The following is a 17,313-nucleotide window of genomic DNA, read 5'->3' as shown; positions in this document are numbered from 1 at the left end:
CCCACTTCAGGGGCTGTTTGTGGCTCACAATGCAAAATGAGTTTGACATTCCCGTTTTAGAGGGAAAGTCAAGGCATCGCAAAAGGATTTGGATAAATCCTAGGCATTAAATGTAATAGGAATCCATCCAGCTGTTGTCAGAATGATTCACTCTGAACCACTGATGTTGTTCAGGTCAACCAGTGCCGTCTGTCCTCAAACTGACCGATCGAACATAAACCATCACCGTTATTTTGGAATAAATCGATATGCACGTTACCATGAAGCTCCACAACAAACTGCTTCTCGTCAGCCACACCCTGCATGTAAGAAGAGGGAAGCTCGGATGAGAAGATATTCCTTCTTAGTCCATCACAGCGTGCAGAGGGGAAAACAACAACAACCCTACATTCACAGTAGCTGCGATCACCCAGCGTCCAAGAGCAGCCGTCTGGGACAAAGGGAATTCTCGCAACACGATTCCCAGATTGGGCGTGGACTCCCACCTGTCAACGATATTCCCACTGGGATCCTGCATGTAAGAAAGGAATATCAGTCAAGGTCCCAGTGAGCAATGAAAAAAGAACAGAGTTCCTGTGGCTTTGTTCTTTCACACAGACAATAGAGACGCACCCGTACAGAGAGATCCACTCTGTCCTTGTATGGATGGTTATCCAGCTGAACGCACACGGCTCTGACTTTGACTGCGTCCCCTGGATGGTAGCGGGATCTGTCAGTTTGGATAAAGGTGGACACATTCCTGGGACTGAAGGTTAGGGTGGTGGTGTTGGTGAAAATGACAGTGTTTCCTTTGTAGCCCCGCACCGTCAGGTTTAAGAGGGAATTCTGGGTTAAGGAGTCAGGAATCTGGAGCGATGACATAAGTGTTAACACTGTGATCCCAGTCAGAAAGACTTTTTTTCCCCCCTCTACTGCCGTGAGAAGAAATAAAAACTATACTTACAGGAGGAAGCGTGAGGACACTCGTCAAACCTTTAAAACAGAATGACCTTTTAACCCTCCCGAAAGTTAAAAGAAACTAATTCAAGCTTGAATCGGCTTGTGACTGCATATCACCTTCTTGGAAGTCTTCGGTCAGCGATACTTTGGTGCTTCCACGTCCCAATTCAGCTGTCACCGTGCCCGGGAAGTCTCCGAACACGGTGACGGCCAGAGGAGTCGGCGTGCCAGCGTGCACCACCTCTGGACCTGAGACCAGATACAACGTAGCACTGGCACAGAGGAAAGAAAGGTGCGTTACTGACGAACGGAGGTGGTTGTGCGCCATCAATTCATTCACGAATGCAGGCGTTCTCGTTCAGGAAACGAATGCGACTCCCTTCATACCAAATTCCACCACTTACCTGGATGAATTCTGCGTCCGACCAGAAACGGCAAAACTCACAACTTTGAAACAAACAGCTAGGGTCCAGATCGCGTTCATGTTCACAGTCACGCTTCGAATGTTTGCTTCTGACCCCAAACTGACAGCAAACGCGTCACTTTACCTGTACCTGAGTGACCAAGCTCCTCCTCCTGTCCTCCTGCCAGGGCCCCAGGGGGCTCCTCTCACACGCATAGGAAGATTAGGAAGCATATCACACGCAGCACACAAAGCATAGCAGGAGGGTGTGCACACACTCGACACCTTTGCCTGGGGAGAGACCAGCATCATTTGTCCGTGGAGACAATTCCAATCCACTTCCAAAGCCCGGAGAGACACACCGAGGTGTTATTGTATCCATAACTAGGAGAGATCATCTTAAATGTCACAAGGAACAGAAAACTGCATGTGTATTAGACACAAAACGACCATATTATTTGAAAACGGAGACCACCAATCAAATCTCTGTTGTTTTAGGAAATATTTTGCTACATTACAGGACTCTGTGGCCTACTAATTGAATACAAAGCCATATTAGCACAATTCAGCTATGTAATAAACAGGCTTGACATTTTAATTATCTCGTGACAACAAAGGACGACAGGCTGGCAGTGGGTGTTGCGTCTCTGGAGGAAGTGATGAGACTGATCCGACAGTTGTCTGAAACCCTCCCTCTCCGCTGATCTCAGGCGCTTTCAAACATTGAGTTTTGTCTTTATAATTGCTTGTTTAGAAGTTTATAGACATAAATACAGGTTGGACAAAGAAAACGAGGTAAAAATAGCATCGCGGTGATTATGAGTTGACATGATGGGTGCAACACTGACCGTGCTGTAGCCACTAAGTGGCAATTAAAATCTTTTTACTGAGGAATAGCAGCATGATGCAGGCAAACAGAAGCATGCATAACCTTATATTCACCAGCAGGTGGCAGTAAAGCCAAGGTTAAGCCAATTTCAAACATGAGCTCCTCCCAGTTCAAAACAGAAGAGATGAGAATGTTGAGCCAAAAGCCCATAAATGGATTTTCGTGTCTGTTCTTTTCAATCCTAACAGTGGGGTTAGTAAACAAGACTCACGGCGCCACTTCATCCAAATAAACTGTTTATTTCTTTGGTATAATTCTTCACACTAGTTAAATACAAACATATCTTACAATGTAAGGAGCACTTGATTCATTTTGGCACGTACAACTTTGTCAACAGTTTCCAACATGTCGTAAAAATACCAGATGCGCATCAGCGAGGATGCAGGTGTGATGCGAGATGATGTTGAAACCGGATGTGCAGTCTTGTGGAGGCTTGTATTTGCTTTAGCTGTGTCGCTTCTTTAACACACATCCCTGAGCAACTTAACAGCACCGGCTCTCTCGTTAGCATCACGGAAGCGCTTTGAAATTTTGATTACATGTGTTTTATGTGAGGAAACGCCAACTTTTACTGAAAAACTGAAACTTTATCTAAGATAAATCATCAGACACGTTTCTGCCTGGACTGAGGCCTTGCAGCTGAATGCCCACACAGCCTTTACAAAACTACTGCACATTACATTCTGACATCAACAAAGTGCTGACAAAAGTGCGTATTTACACAGTGCTCAAATGTCCAAACACATGTGGAATCTTTGCAAAGCATCACATATAAAAGCCAAAGATTATAGATTTCATGGAAGACCTAATACAGTACTTTTTGACTGTAAAGTACCAGTGTGGAGACATTTACAGCAACTCGTGTACACACTTTAATAGAAAGATGCTAAAAAGGTTCCACATAACCGAAATTTCCACAAGGCGGTCACGATAATATCCACTTTAAAAGCTAAAATGTGACTTTTGCATGTCCGTTTTATTGTCTGAACAGAAACGAGTGCACGCAGCTCACACCCATCTGTGCTTACATCCTTTGGTTACAGGCTTTTGTGACAGCTGTTTCTGAGTCTATTTCAGTTACAATCTGTAGCTTTGAAAGTCATCCGCTTTTAACCACCCAGCAAAAGTAGTATTCAGGGAACAATTATGATGAACTATGCTTCTTTGACAGCGTTTCTGAAGTGTCATCTGCGGCGGGGCCGTTTGACAGTACCTCCAACAGTTACATCTCAAAGTGGCGGTACATGCTCTCCACATAGCTCAGAACCCGCTGCCAGTCAGGACCGCCCGCCCTCAGCATCTCCTCCACTGTCTGTTAAAGAGACACATTTATGAGCACAACAAACAAAAATCTGTTTCGTGTGTGTGTAAAATGGGAAATTGGTTAAAACACAAAGTCTTACCAGAGACTGCGCAATCCCAACGCTCTCTCCTGTTTTGAACGCTAGACTGAGATTCTCTTTCTACAACGAAGGAAGTAAAATCGATAAGTTTAACACAAACGAGTAGCTTCATCCCATCAGTCACACAGAAACCGGCACTACCTTGTTCTCGGGGCCGAGGGTGCTGTAAGGGATATGTGAGGGGAGGTAGGTGTGGTAGACGGCACAGAACGCCAGGCCGTCGGCCCAGCTGCTGCTGAAGTTGGTGATGTCAATGTTCTGCATGAAGAGGAGAGGATACAAAAATCTATTATGTTCATTACTTCAGTGTTAAAACCTGTTAGACTACCACTGTTATTAAGTCCTTTATTTAAACAGGTCTATAAACAAATGTGCAAAAGCTCAAACACATTACACGTGTTCACTGATTATTATAAGAAAAGCACGTCCAAGTACAACCTTTTTAAAATGTCTGAATGAAACCAGAGAGGGTAGTCTCATAGGTTTTGGCAGCTCATCCCTTATTTAAATTAGTTTTTCAAGTTCAGTGTGAATAAAAGGGCCAGCTAATGTTAACATGCATGTGACCTGATACTGTAAACATGTATTTAACTGTAGTCAGAAGTTAGTAAGCTGTAGATAAACATACAGTTCAGCTCTCGTCTCTCACCTAAGGCGAGCCATTCACTTTTCACATAATCACAGAATCAAGAGGCTTCAAGGCAGATGAAGAAAGATGCATATCAATAATATCACCATATTTAAGTGTGCACAAATTATGAATTATTACAATGATCTTTTGACTAGTGAATGTATACAAAACTTTTTATGAGGGGCAGATATAATATTGTTTGTATACAGAGTGAATTCAAAGGGCCCAAGGATGGACCCCTGTGGAACACCTCTGCAAACAGCGAGCAGAGGTTACGTGACACCTCTGTAGTTCTACCAGAAAGATAATCTAAAATCTAAAAACACTTTTTCTACTAAAATGACAAGATCAGATGCTTTTGACAGGTTCAATACTAATGGTTACCGAGAGTTTCAGTTATATTACTGGAAACACTCAATGGAGCTGTTGATCTGTCACATGATTTAATCCTGAGGGTAAAAGTTGATTCCAGAACCAGTGTCAGCTGGAGCTCTAATATTTTAGCAAGGGGAGGACAATTTGAGACAGGCAATAATAATTTAAATCACTCGGGTCCCCATCTTTGTGGAGTGGGAGCACAGGTGCAGCCTTCCAGGTTTCTTGAATGTTTAATAAAAAAATAAAAAAATAAATAAATAAAAAATAAAAAAAGGACTGTTATCAGAGTTTGGAATACTTGGTGGAGATTTAGAGATAATGACCAAGAACCCACACACACACACCTGTAAACTGAACTACATATAAAAGCATCTTGAGGGTCACCTTGTAGCCTTGGGTTCGACTCTGACACCAGCGGAGCAGCGAGTTTCTCTTTGAGCCTCCATGGCGACGCAGCAGCAGGTTGAATCCATCCTGAGACCTGAAAACGTGCACGCACGCTCGAGTCAGTTACAGTAGAGCAAACTGAACGTCGCACGAGAAGTGTTTCCTCTACTTAAGCTTCACGATCTATTTTGCTTCAGTCCAAACAAGTCGTTCGATTTATAAAGGATGTGACTGTTCACAGAGCGTCGCTGTGGACTCACTTGGTGGGCGGCAACTCGGTGAGGGCTGAATTGTACTTGTTTAAAGACTCCTCGCATTTTCCTGCACAGACAAGAAACAACCCTGCGTTACACACCAGCAAGCTATGAGCATCCAGTGCAGGAAGGCTTAGTCACAGCACAACACATTTTAACTTAACACAAACATCTACACGGTTAAAGGCTCTTTTTGTAAATGTGTGCATTTAAAAGTAATTTAAAACGACCTAACGCCATAATTAGAATATGAAGAAAGAACAGCTATGACTTACACATAAATATATTGTGTGGAAGAGATATCAGCTGAAAAGAAACAACAACAGGGCTGTACTTTCATGTCATTAGTTTGTACCACAACACTATGCAGCACATCAGCACCGCCTTTTCCCAAACCAAACCTCGACAACCAAAAAACTAGTCACTACTTCAGGCTCGCTCTCAGATCTCTAAGACGCTCAAATTTACAAATTTACAATATGGTCACTTTTGGCTCTAAAAATTATGAATGAATTAATAAAATGAGCTTTAATCCCATCGTCTACATGGAGACTATGGTTAAAAACATAGTTCCTTAGTAGTATGAGGCGTGGGTGGGCTCACCTGCGTCACTACTTGACCTGCCGTCCTGCCAGTCCAGATTTCGACCTCTTAATTGCAACAAGTTCTTTTAAAGAAAAAAAAAAGTATCTAATTAGGTATAGCTGTGTGTGCATACAGTATGCATGTCTTCATTAACAAGCAGACCCTAATGAAGCCACTTCCTGTGTATGAGTCTCACCTTGTTTGCAGCAGCAGCTGTTGCAGCAGAACTGGACTGGGAGGCTCCGTTCAGCATGGTGTTGGATTCTGAGGAGCTGGGTAATCTGGACAGGCTTCTGCAGCAAAGAATGGATAAAACAAACCAAATCAACTCTCCTCACACAGCTGCTTCACGCTCCACTTGTAGATTGGACTGTTTAAATTCTTTTCAAGTGGTCGACTTAATGCAGTACGTTATAGAGAAAGCACAGCCGCAGTCCTGACCAAGTTTGGTGATTGTTAGCAGAGATGATGTGGAGCAGAGAAGGTTTGTTTTCAAATCTCTGTCCAGTTCCACAGACGTACGCTTAGGCTCGAACCGTTTTCTCACCTTGACCTCTCTGTAGTCACCATCCTGCGTGTTTCACTGGATCGCACCCCCTCTCTGTTCCTGTCCTCATTGGTCACATTTCTCAGGTAGCGCTTAGTCACATCTTTACAGTCTGTTTTCGCCTCTTCGTCAGCGACATTCTTCACCACCTCGTTCTGATTCTTACTATCCAGCCCTTCTCCTCCTAACCTGTACACCACCCTCTCCCTGCCTCTGTGGCTTTCTTCCTTGCTCTCAGACTTGTTAGATTCTCCATTTGGCTTCTCAGGTTCATGACAAGGTTCCTGGGCTTCACTTTTGCCCTGGACCTTGGTGAGATTAGCCAGTTTTTGCCTGCTCTCCTTCAACTCTTCCCTCAGAGTAACCAGCTGCACATCAGCCTCTTTCTGTCTCTGCTGGGCAGCAGAAAGCTCCTTCTCAATGTCTTTGTGGGCTGTTCGGATCGCCGTCAACTCCTCTTCTGCCTCAGCTCTCAGGCGATCTGCCACCGCCACCGCCACCTGCAGGTCACCCTGGAACTGCAGCCATTCGCCACGCTCTGACTGGAAAGCAAACAGAGGATACTTTATTAGCAGGAAAATCTCAGTTTGTCCAACTAATTTAAGAAACAGCACCCATGTTCTGTGTGGGCATACGCTAGCACAGCTGACTGGTAAGCTGAACAAAAGTGCAGCAGAAGCTGACTATAAATTTTGTAAATAATCTGTCATACAGTCCCGATCAAAAGTTCAAACCACAGGGGGGAGCTTAAGGGAAAGATTTTTTGCCTTTGCCATCAGAATGTCATGACAGAAAATGACAATAAATCTACATTTTTGCACAGATTTGGCCCTTTAAAGGCATGTAGCCCTAAACCTTTGAGCAGCTGTAAAACAGCCTGTTTTAGTTTCAATAAATTACATGCTCAACAAAATGTTTTGTCTCACTCTTTCTTCTTGTTGTATGTTGAAGCTTGACTTGGAACCTCGTTAAGATCCAACCATGCAAAATATGTTTTTTTTGCCATCTTTCAAGTGGCCTTAAACCTTTGATCAGGACTGAGAGAAATATAATAAAAATGTAACGGATAATCCACGCAATCAAAATTATTTTCACAATAATGCCATAAAGAATCCAGATGATTAAAGTTGGCTTTAAGTTAATCAGACAGACAAAAAGAAACAGCTCAGCTTTCCGCAGAGAATGACTGCAATCAAATAAACTATCAAATATCCATTTCGCCCTCATTAGACGACAAGTTGAGCTGAAACGAGCAGCAGGCCTCAGCAAGCCGAGGGGGGGAGTGGAGCTGGCAAGCCAACTCAAATGAGGCAAAACTCGATCATGAGAACAAAAAGTGGTCTGCTCGTTTTTAAAAATCATTCTTGGAGGGAAAAAAAACGACTCGAAGCCGAACAAGCTCCGACACAAACAGAAAAACAAAGCAAATGTAAGCAACGTTTTGGGAGCCGGACCAAAGATTACATTGTGAAACTGCCTTCTGCGACACCATCGGTGTGGCTGTGATCCAAAAACAGTTTTTTTGGACATGGGAAAACCAAATCCCAACTCGGATTCAGTTTCATATCTTCGTGATGTAAAAAAACGCTTCCAGCTTTCATTCTTATAGTCCTGCAGCAGCAGACATGAACAAACACTACCCCCAGACATCAAAACAGGCACTCAGAGCCAATGAAGCCAAGAGGTAAACGATACCAGACTATTAAAAAATGTTAAGCGACCAACATCATAAAAGAAAAACAGAGGGATGTGGAAAAACGTCAGAGAAGACAGGGAGGACAATAGAAGTTGTTGGAATCACACACAGATTTAAGGAAAGGGAGTTCACAGACTGTGGAGAAATGTAAGCTGGGGAACTGCGAGAGTGTGGAGGAGTGGAGGGATTGGGAAGGGTGGTAATTAGATGAAGAATGGATGAAGATGTGGAGGAGGAGGCGAGTCTGAGCCAAGCCGTTCCCTCATCTGACCACTGACTCAAGACCACAGCTGGACCTGATTACTCTGGATGCATGCGCGCACACGTACACATGCATATCACGTTGCTTTCCTCTCTCCCACAGACACACACCTCCCCTGTTCTTTCACATCAACATCAAACCACACCGTTTCATTCTCCAACACGCATACATATACTCAGGTTAAGCCGAAGCACGCTCTCCTTGGAAATCAGCAGGATAGTGAATCCTGTTTGGAGTTCTCCGAGTCTATATTTAGGATTATTAAAAACACCCGCGTGGACTTAAAGAATCTTGTCTTTGCAGAGTCTTTGTTATCTAGATGTGGACACCAACTGGAGCGTGTCTGTTTAAGGAAACAGGAAGGGGTGCTCCTCAGTTAACACTGAGATAAGGGTGTGGACTGTCAGGACCCCAGGACCCGGCCTCATGCCCCGCTGCAGGACCAGATGTAGTACAGGCATACATACACATGTCTATACTCTAGATGCAAATCTGCGTTCCTGACAATTCCTGGAAAGAGTTCAGCACACACTTGAAGATTTGTGCTGTGTTTACTACTATGTGTCCCTACTTCACCTCCACGCCCACTCTAACTTGGGGAATCATCCCAACTCAGTGATTACTGCTCTCTCCAAGCTGTGGTGTGAATTCAAATATATTTATTAAGACACATTTGCCTCCCAGATGTGCAGTGCAAAATGGCCAAAAAACTCTGCAAATGATGCTCAAACATAACTTAACCATAAGCTAACAAGAGAGTTGCATATTTAAGAAAAGCTTCCCAATGGAGTCGGGAACCCTTCTCCCATCCTTCCATCAGTCTACATGTGATCTGTGGCGTCCAAATGCACGGCCTGTTTCACTGCAGCAGACTGTCAAGGAGCAAAGAGAACAGAGAGAACCTGGAGATCATTTCAGGAAATCTCGGCCAGCGCTCACCTGGAACTGATTCCAAATGCTTTGAGATCGACTCCAGCAGGGAACACAAATCTGACCATCCACCCCCACAACACAGCCACGATTGGAGTATTTTCATTTTTGCTGGTTAAGAAAACTGAAAGCTTGTCATGCTCATAAGCACAAACAGATGGTACATTTGATAACATCCTTAGCAGTTCATTGCACAATGGGCAATCATGTGGCTTTCTTTAGAATTCAGTTTAACTACAAAGAAATGGAAAATACATTATTGCTGCCGGGTAGACAGAGACAGATAAGGAGCATTAGGAAAAGCAGTGCTGAGGACAGATGAAGAAAGCACATCAGGGAGGCTTATCTGTCTGAGTGTGACTGGAAAAATAACAGCTACTTAAATTACAAGAAAAAAAGGGGTCAAAAATGGGGTCAGATCTGAAGAGGAAACGGCTTAAGCAAGGTGGGGTCAGACGAAAAGATGGATGGTGAATGCAGAATAGAGGAGAGGGGGGGCTGAAGGCATCCAGAGGAAGGAAGAGATGAGAGAGAGAGGGAGAGCCATCGCTCATTTCAGTCTTGTGCTCGGGGTGGAGCGGTCAACAGGCCCAGCTGGGGGCTGAGGGGAGGGGGGAGGCCTCTGAAGAATTCTTGGTGCATGTGTTTGTAAGTCTTTTGTTTCGTGTGCACACGCACAAAACATGGCCAGTGGGTCACTGCAAGCTGCAGCCCTTCTACCTCACCACAGCACAAAACAAAACAAGTTTTGTCTTGGAAACAGCCGAATGTGAACCCCCTCCTCCGCCCTGCACTCCCCTTCTCCGGCTCTCCACACAAAGGATCTCGGCACTGCAGAGCAGGCAGGGAGGGTTCATAAAGCTGAGCTCCGGCTAGCTTATATCGTCCTACAGAGGGCTCATGTAAACACGGGTTTGGATTGCCATGATTTCCATAACACTGAGCCCTCTCGCTGTGTTATACCACAGTCCCTCTGAGCTTCAGCTGGACCGTGCGAGGCTTATATTTCTAGGTCTTTTACAAGGATGTGGGAAAGTGGAAGAAAGACAAAGTAAAGAAAGGAGTGTTTGGACAGTTTGAATATTAAATAGGCAGAGCTGACATCAAGGAGGCGCGGAATAGACGAGCTGGAAGATAAAAACGGACGACGTGCGTCAGTCGCAGTTCAATTAAAATAATTCAAATACATGAGAAAAATAAAAGAGCAGACGAGAGGACGGGGAGGATAGAAGAAAGAGAAGAAAAGGCGATGGGGACGGGGAGGGGCGCCGTTCTGTCATAGTCCAGCTGTCGTAATCTGTGGCAGATCTAGAGGAAGCTGGAAGCCTCTGGCTACAATCCTCATAAGGGAGGGTCAGGAATCGGAACGAGTAACTGACAGGAAATTACTCAAGAATATCACCGTCCTCCTAAGATCGCAGAATGAAGGAGAAAATGAACTAAAGAAGTGCTGCAGAATTTGATTTTATCCATATCGAACATAGCCGGAGAGTCTCTCGTGAACAAGCACCACCTTTCAGGTTGAAAGTCACTTCTTCATTATTATTAACCCTTTTGTGTTTGCCATTCAGTTCAGTTCATTTTTATTTACACAGCACCGACAACAGTCACATGTTGTCTCATCAGAAGGTGCAGCTGCCTGTGATACCAAAGGCGAGCGTCCTTGATAAACTATCTTGTTGGACAGAAAATGATCTCAACGACTTTCCTCCTGTGGAAGGACAGGAAGACCTTCATTAGCACAGCTGCAGCCCCCAGGGGGTGAAGCAGACTCCACTTGAAGACTCTGTTGTTGTTAAAGGGGAACAAAGTGTGGGCTGTGATGGTACAGTATGTGTTATTGTTACCTCTCGGCTCACAGGTCATATTACACTGACCTGTACATCACTTCCTGTTTACAAATGCATGCACTTTACTCGTTCAGTTATGCTGCAACAAAGGTGCGTCGTGTATATAAAACACAGGACTAATTACAGGATGAAGTTTGATGAAAAAAGAGGCTTTAAACAACACAAGACTGGCAGTGGGACCCCAGATGAAACGTTTACGGTCACAGCTTACAATCTAGCCGGTGTATATCAAAGCAAAGACTTCCTGTCATCATACAAGAATTTTAAAAAGTCAATTTATTGGGGTTTAGGCAAACGCATCCTTCACGGGGACTGGAACCTGGTCATTACGACTAGAAGGCATCCAGTACCAAAGCTCCTCACTCCAAAATGTTGCCACATTCATATGCAAACTTTAGTTTATAGAGAATGACCGGATAACGTCTCTTTGGGGGGGAAGAGTTAAGTGCACGGTCGGTGTCTGAGGAGAAAACTTTCAAGCTCATCTCACCTCTAATGTACTCTTCAGACTCTTCACTTCTGTCAGCAGATGCTTCAGTATCTCTGAAGGAAGGTCACAGAAATGTCAGGCAGCATCACATGCATATAAAACACAAAAAATGTCGAGGAAATTGACTTGCCCTTCTTAAAACAGACAAACGTTTGGCCCACATTGAAATGCAGAGTTGTAGCACTCAAACAACAAGCCTGCTGGGGTTGTTATTGCAGTGCTTATTTAGGGAGGGGATATTTTGAAATTTCAAATACTAGTACTATAATAATAAGACTGATTTCACTCTCACCTGCTGTGTTTGTGCTCCCGTCCTCACTGGCAGGGATTCCCAGAGCTAGCTTACACTCCTCCAGCAACTTCTCCAGTTCCTCGCTTTGGCCATCCTTCGGTTCCTGACACTGCGGCAGAGACTGACTCAGACCACTGTCCCTTTCTCTCCAGTTTTGCCCCAAAGAGCTGCCCACCACAGGCGAGGCACTAGACAGAGACGAGGGGCTCTTTATAGGACTGACAGGCACACTCTTCTCTGGGGTAACAGGAATCCTGGGTGTAGAAGTAGGAGGACCACCATTCCTCCCTACAGTAGCTTTCTCACTCACGGCCACAGCACCGGCTGGCTTGCTGTTCACTGGGTTAACTCCAGCGCTGACCGTGGAGCTGTTTGCGCTGACCGGCGGACAAGGCTTCCAATCTGGAGGGGGACTGCGAGCGCTGGGAGTAGTTGGCGTGCCGTGCTGCGATTTCTTGCCAGTGGTCGCCGGTACTGGAGGTAGAGACGAAACTGAGATCGTAGGGGAAGACGGAAGCTGGGGAGCACTGGTTGTGAAAACAGCACCATCGTTCTGTGGCGTAGTAGGTGGAGTGTGAAAACTGTCCACCTGAGCCCCTAAAAAAAACAGATTTGAGAGAAAATGAGAAAAGCAAATTGTGTTTGAAGACTGCATCTAAATATGGGAAAAAGGGGAAAAACTGAGCTGAATAATCATTTCTGTCAGACGTTTTCCACACAAGACATCAATTTAAGAACAATTCTTGAAATAATTTCATATCCTGGTCTCTGGTTTTAACTTCATGAGTGGAGCAGGACTTTAAAGTTTGTGCTCATTTCCAGGCCCGACTTTTATTTTTGGACCGTACTGAAATAACTTTGTTTAAAATAGTCCACTTTTCTTATACTGAGCCTTGGTGCAGCTGCTTAGCTCACCCGCTATCTGAAAGAAGCAGTTTTAACTCCTCTTTCTTTAAGACACTTTGCTCCTGATTGTGAACAGAAGGTTTGAAGAACAGGTGGGTGGAGCACACGTCCTCACATCATGATCTCTTCACATCACGCAAGTCCAAGTATGGGTGTTTACAGCAGTTTAGAGCTCTTAGAGAGTATTTGCACATACGACGACCTCCGTATCTGAAACTCTGACCATGAGCAGTCATCGCATACATGTGTGACAGAATAACAGCCTCCATCTGTGACTCGGTCACACAGACTGAAGGAATACACTGAACAACTGAAGCGGACACAGAACGAAGTAAGAAAGCAGTCAGTCGTCAGCAGTCAGGCATGCTGACGCTGAAAACATCATCTAGCGAGTTGACGGAACTCGCTAGATGCTGACCAGCACAATGCCCGGGCCGTGCCCCTGACGATGAATGCTGTAATACAAGCATTCCTCTAGCGCTGCTCATCCATACCACTGCTCCCGATTCAGGAACACATGCAGACACAGGACAAACAATTCCCACGTATTTGCAGCACTCAGTTACCGATTCATTTTCAGACTTGACACATGATGAGTTCCACTTTTTGGCATTCCCCGCCTGTCACAGCACGCCAGCGTTAAGAACTCCAGAGGCTGTGGGAACCCGTAGGCAGCGTTTCCTTCTCTTCCCCGCTCATTTTTCTTGTTTGGACAAAAGCTTCACTATGAACAAAATGAATGTTTTTTGTTCCTTCGTTTTTCTTTAGTGATGTAAGATCAGCACTTGAACATTTGCAAAGTTATGCACCACCTGCTGCACGGCCAAGTCACCGAGAAAGAATGACAGGACTGTCTAATAGGACTCTCAAGCCAACCCTTCTCTTTATTTCTTCATTCCAGACCTTAATGCGCTCGTCCAACCATGTGCATGGGTGGCAAGTTGACTGAATGAGAGTGGATGTGTGTGTGTGTGTGTGTGTGTGTGTGTCAGATGGCATTAGACTTCCTATGATTAATCCGCTGCCCTTGTGCTGAGCTGGGGAATTCTGCCGATTCATCACAGCTGGCCCGGCAGGGCCAGAACGAATCACACGGGGACGCGAGGAGAATGACCACTCACTGAGCAACACAGGAGAGCTGCCAAGATTCCTGCTGCAACTCAGCACACACACAGACACACACACATTCACACACCTACAGCTTTTCCACTTTCTTCTCTCTGCTGCCTTCAGTTTCATGATTACTCTTCATCCACCTTCACTTTTTGGGAATTCTAGTACGTGCACTTTTCTGGTATCATGCTTCCGACTTCCGTGTACTTCATGAATCAGATGTTTGTGATTTCCTGGAAATTTCTCAACACAATTCAAAACACGAGGCCAACACAACACAGCCATCTGTGCGCACTGCCAAACCTTTCAGACACAGCATGGAAAGTTCAAGGGAGCTGATTCCGCCAGAGCTGGTTTAAACAAAGTAAATTAAGTGTGTGTGTGTTTGAGGGATGACCTACCTGTGGGTCCATGGCTGTCCTTGGTGGAAAAGTTGCCCATTCTGCAGTAATAGGGATGGGGCCAGTGATGTGGCCCTGCAGGTGCTTGTTGCACTTTCACTCAGACCAGACCAAAGAGAGAGAGAGGAGGTGACCTACACACACACACACAGTGAGAGAGAGAGAGAGTACATCCAGCAAAGGATGAAGTCGTGCACTTTTATCCAGCTGAGAAATAATCCAGTGAACACAACCTCGCTCACAGTGATGGCGGACTGAGGAAGTTTACATGGAGTCTCATTTGAATGATAGTAAAATCAGTACCTTTACATAATGAGGCTGAAACACCAGAGTGAGATCAGACGTAGGGCAGGACGCTACAGTGTGGCCACATGAGGCAGAAAGCTGTTGGCACGTCGGTGTAAGTGCTCGGTGAGTGGAAAAGGACGAGAAACGCGCCCCAGATCCACAGAAACTGCAAACCGAGTCACCGAGAAGCACCCACGAGTTTAAACTGGCAGTTAAACCAGTGAGGTTCACTAAGACGTAACATCGTTCTTCTAGAGTCACAGGTTTGCGCCACAGACGCGCGAGAAAAACTTTCAGCCACAAACTCGATATAAGTTCTTCACTGAGGGTGGAAAAAAGTCACTCAAAAGTCATCTTCAATGTGAAAAGGCAACAATAGTGGGTACAAACCTTGGACAGATTAGAATCAATCCCAGATCGTCCGGTTCTGCGTTTTGGAAACTCTGCTTCTTCTTCTTCTTCTTCTCCACGACCCGCTTTCTCCAGCGCTGCTCAGCCAAGCGCACTGCCCCGCTGTTCCTTCACGGAGAGGCGCCGAGGGCAGATGGACAAACGCAAAAGCAGCAGCTGTTGGACAAAGTCAGGTCCAAGCAACATTTTACTCCTGGGAGCTTCTCGATAAAGAAGCAAAGACGTGTGGCTTTAGTCCTCAGAAAGAGTCGAAGTGAACTCTGACCGCAGATGACCAATGTCTCCGATATCCACCGGACGTGTCCACTGGAGGGCACAGTTAGGCTGTGAAAGGACAAACCTGTTGCTGTCGCCTCTGGGATGGGTTGGTTTCTGTCCGCTCACTGCTTCGAGCGGATGACCCACTGACCTGCTGTGCCATACAGCCCCGGGCTGAACAGTGAACCGACTTTACATACCAATATTTCTCCAACTATTCACGCGGTCCCGGTGAGAGTTTAGCTCCCACATAACTCCGGTGAGTCCTGGGATGATTCAGTTCTGAGTGTTTCAAACTATTTCCTGGTTACGCTTTTGCACTAATGCAGTCATTTTTTATAGTTTAATTCTGACTAACTCATGCACACAATAAGAAATAAACCACAGTTACGCAAAACTAAAGTTACGCATAAACATTAGTGACAAAAACATTAAAAGATCACATATGTAGACACAGCAGCTCTGGTCTGGACATATTTATTTAAAAGCTGGCATACACAGGAGATTACTAATTAAACTAATCGCCCATATGGCCAAATCTTTGAATCTATAAATTTTGAAATATATATATATATATATATAATTTTTTTTTCAAATTAAATTAACCTGTGTCAACCTTGCTAAGATGCATTTAACCAAATATTATCAGTGGGGTGTACTTGTATATTTGAGGTTTTGTGGATCAGAAAAAATCCCAAATAAACTCAAACTTGTGCAGTTAATTATTGTTTTTTTTCTTTAACTCATGAAAGTTGCTGTACAGTCATTCCACCGTGGAAAAATGGTAATTTAAAGAAATCATTAAATGCCCCAAAATTACCATGAAATTCATGCTAACGAGTGCATTCAAACTTCTGACCACAACTACAGATGCTGGGCAAACACATGTAAGCAGCATGTGCTTAGATGGGCTAGTTCATAGTAAGCAGAGATACAAAGACTGAAATTCTGAGCTGATGCTACTTTTTTAAATGGAAGTTTAGCTGATTATTTATTTGTTTTTGTATTCATTTATTCATTTTTTGTCACTTTCCTCCTGCGGTGACAGAAAAACAAAGAACTCTTTATTATTTTAAAAAAAACTGAACTCTTTATCACATTATTGAACATTCAGCCTGCACAACACTGATGCTACAATGTGGCTTGTAAACGTGGACGGGCTATGAGCCCCACTGATAAACTGTTGCATTAGTAATAAAAAAGTGATATTTGTATAATCTGTAAGTAGGTCGTAGCTGCTTTTAAGGCCTACTATAGTTTGACTTTTATCGTGACTCCACATGAAATGACATTGTTGAGATATCTGTTGGTAACCCTTCTCTCACTGCCAGGGGGGTAACATCACTGATCTTAGTTGTTTAGCAGAATCCCCAAAATCCACCACACACTGATGACAAGTTTGCTTCAGTGTTTAGTCAAAAACAACAATTCTCTCCAAATAAAGTTTGTGAAGATGAAACAGGAGGAAGAGCCTGGCTTCATCAGATATTTAATACGGCTGTGTTGCGGGTTGAGCCCCTGTGACGTATCTGCACAAGTGTTTGACTAAAATATTTAAAAGCAGCTTGTGCTGGTCGGTGTGAGTCTGTCTACAGCCTCTGGTCTTGCACTGCACGTTGTGTCTGTCACAGTACCAGGATATCAGCGTCCGTCCTCTCTCTGCAGTCTTACAAGTTTATCTTGTGATTAGGTCATCAGGGCCGTGATTCCTGTGGTAAAATTCTGTCACATCTCTTGAAGCATAATTACACCCAAACAGCATGAATTGAATCTTGACTAAAACATTTATTTCTTGGTACAAAAAGAACAATTTCATCTCACATAATTGCACAGAAACAATCTGAGCCACAGCTGTGACTAAAGTGCTTTTATTTCATGAATCTAGTCCAACATCTTTTCATTAAATATTAATGACTTTACTAACAGAACAAAAGTCTCCTTTAATGGGCACAGCTAAAGTCAAGTTTGTAGAGCTTCACAGACGCTAATGGATGAGCGCT

At 44.3% G+C, this 17,313-nt stretch overlaps 2 protein-coding genes across 3 annotated transcripts; both read right to left on the bottom strand.

Moving 5' to 3' along the window:
• Positions 1 to 68: 68 nt before the first annotated feature.
• LOC145422617 (CD109 antigen-like) lies at positions 69 to 1,423 on the bottom strand. Its single transcript, XM_080294162.1, has 6 exons — positions 1,344 to 1,423; positions 1,057 to 1,211; positions 944 to 972; positions 613 to 846; positions 389 to 511; positions 69 to 299 (listed from the first exon to the last, which is right to left on the bottom strand). The coding sequence occupies exons 1-6, from the start codon at positions 1,421 to 1,423 to the stop codon at positions 171 to 173; spliced, it is 750 nt and encodes a 249-aa protein (XP_080150288.1). The 3' UTR covers positions 69 to 170.
• A 1,031-nt stretch (positions 1,424 to 2,454) lies between these two features.
• Positions 2,455 to 15,347, bottom strand: LOC113012440 (uncharacterized). 2 transcript variants are annotated; one of them, XM_026152655.2, is made up of 12 exons: positions 15,035 to 15,347; positions 14,357 to 14,490; positions 11,937 to 12,533; positions 11,645 to 11,697; positions 6,417 to 6,958; positions 6,066 to 6,162; positions 5,888 to 5,951; positions 5,291 to 5,351; positions 5,028 to 5,124; positions 3,776 to 3,892; positions 3,635 to 3,694; positions 2,455 to 3,543 (listed from the first exon to the last, which is right to left on the bottom strand). In XM_026152655.2, exons 2-12 carry the CDS (start codon positions 14,394 to 14,396, stop codon positions 3,454 to 3,456), a joined length of 1,818 nt encoding a protein of 605 aa, XP_026008440.2. In that variant the 5' UTR covers positions 14,397 to 14,490; positions 15,035 to 15,347; the 3' UTR covers positions 2,455 to 3,453. The 2 variants fall into 2 exon arrangements, with proteins under 2 accessions (XP_026008440.2, XP_026008442.2); XM_026152657.2 differs by lacking the exon at positions 15,035 to 15,347 and adding an exon at positions 14,660 to 14,797.
• Between the last annotated feature and the right edge of the window lie 1,966 nt (positions 15,348 to 17,313).

The sequence above is a fragment of the Astatotilapia calliptera genome, chromosome 19 (assembly GCF_964374335.1).
Source record: "Astatotilapia calliptera chromosome 19, fAstCal68.1, whole genome shotgun sequence".
Lineage (NCBI taxonomy): Eukaryota > Metazoa > Chordata > Actinopteri > Cichliformes > Cichlidae > Astatotilapia > Astatotilapia calliptera.
This window is presented reverse-complemented; position numbering and strand designations above follow the sequence as displayed.

Excerpts from the sequence above, each read along its gene's own strand:
- LOC113012440 (XM_026152655.2), bottom strand. The coding sequence starts at position 14,396 with ATGGGCAACTTTTCCACCAAGGACAGCCATGGACCCACAG. Across the intron at positions 11,698-11,936 it reads CGGGAGCACAAACACAGCAG|AGATACTGAAGCATCTGCTG; the intron begins GTGAGAGTGAAA and ends ACCTTCCTTCAG. Across the intron at positions 6,959-11,644 it reads GTCTGAAGAGTACATTAGAG|TCAGAGCGTGGCGAATGGCT; the intron begins GTGAGATGAGCT and ends TTTGCTTTCCAG.
- LOC145422617 (XM_080294162.1), bottom strand. The coding sequence starts at position 1,423 with ATGAACGCGATCTGGACCCTAGCTGTTTGTTTCAAAGTTGTGAGTTTT. Across the intron at positions 1,212-1,343 it reads CGGACGCAGAATTCATCCAG|TGCTACGTTGTATCTGGTCT; the intron begins GTAAGTGGTGGA and ends CCTCTGTGCCAG. Across the intron at positions 973-1,056 it reads GACCGAAGACTTCCAAGAAG|GTTTGACGAGTGTCCTCACG; the intron begins GTGATATGCAGT and ends TCTGTTTTAAAG.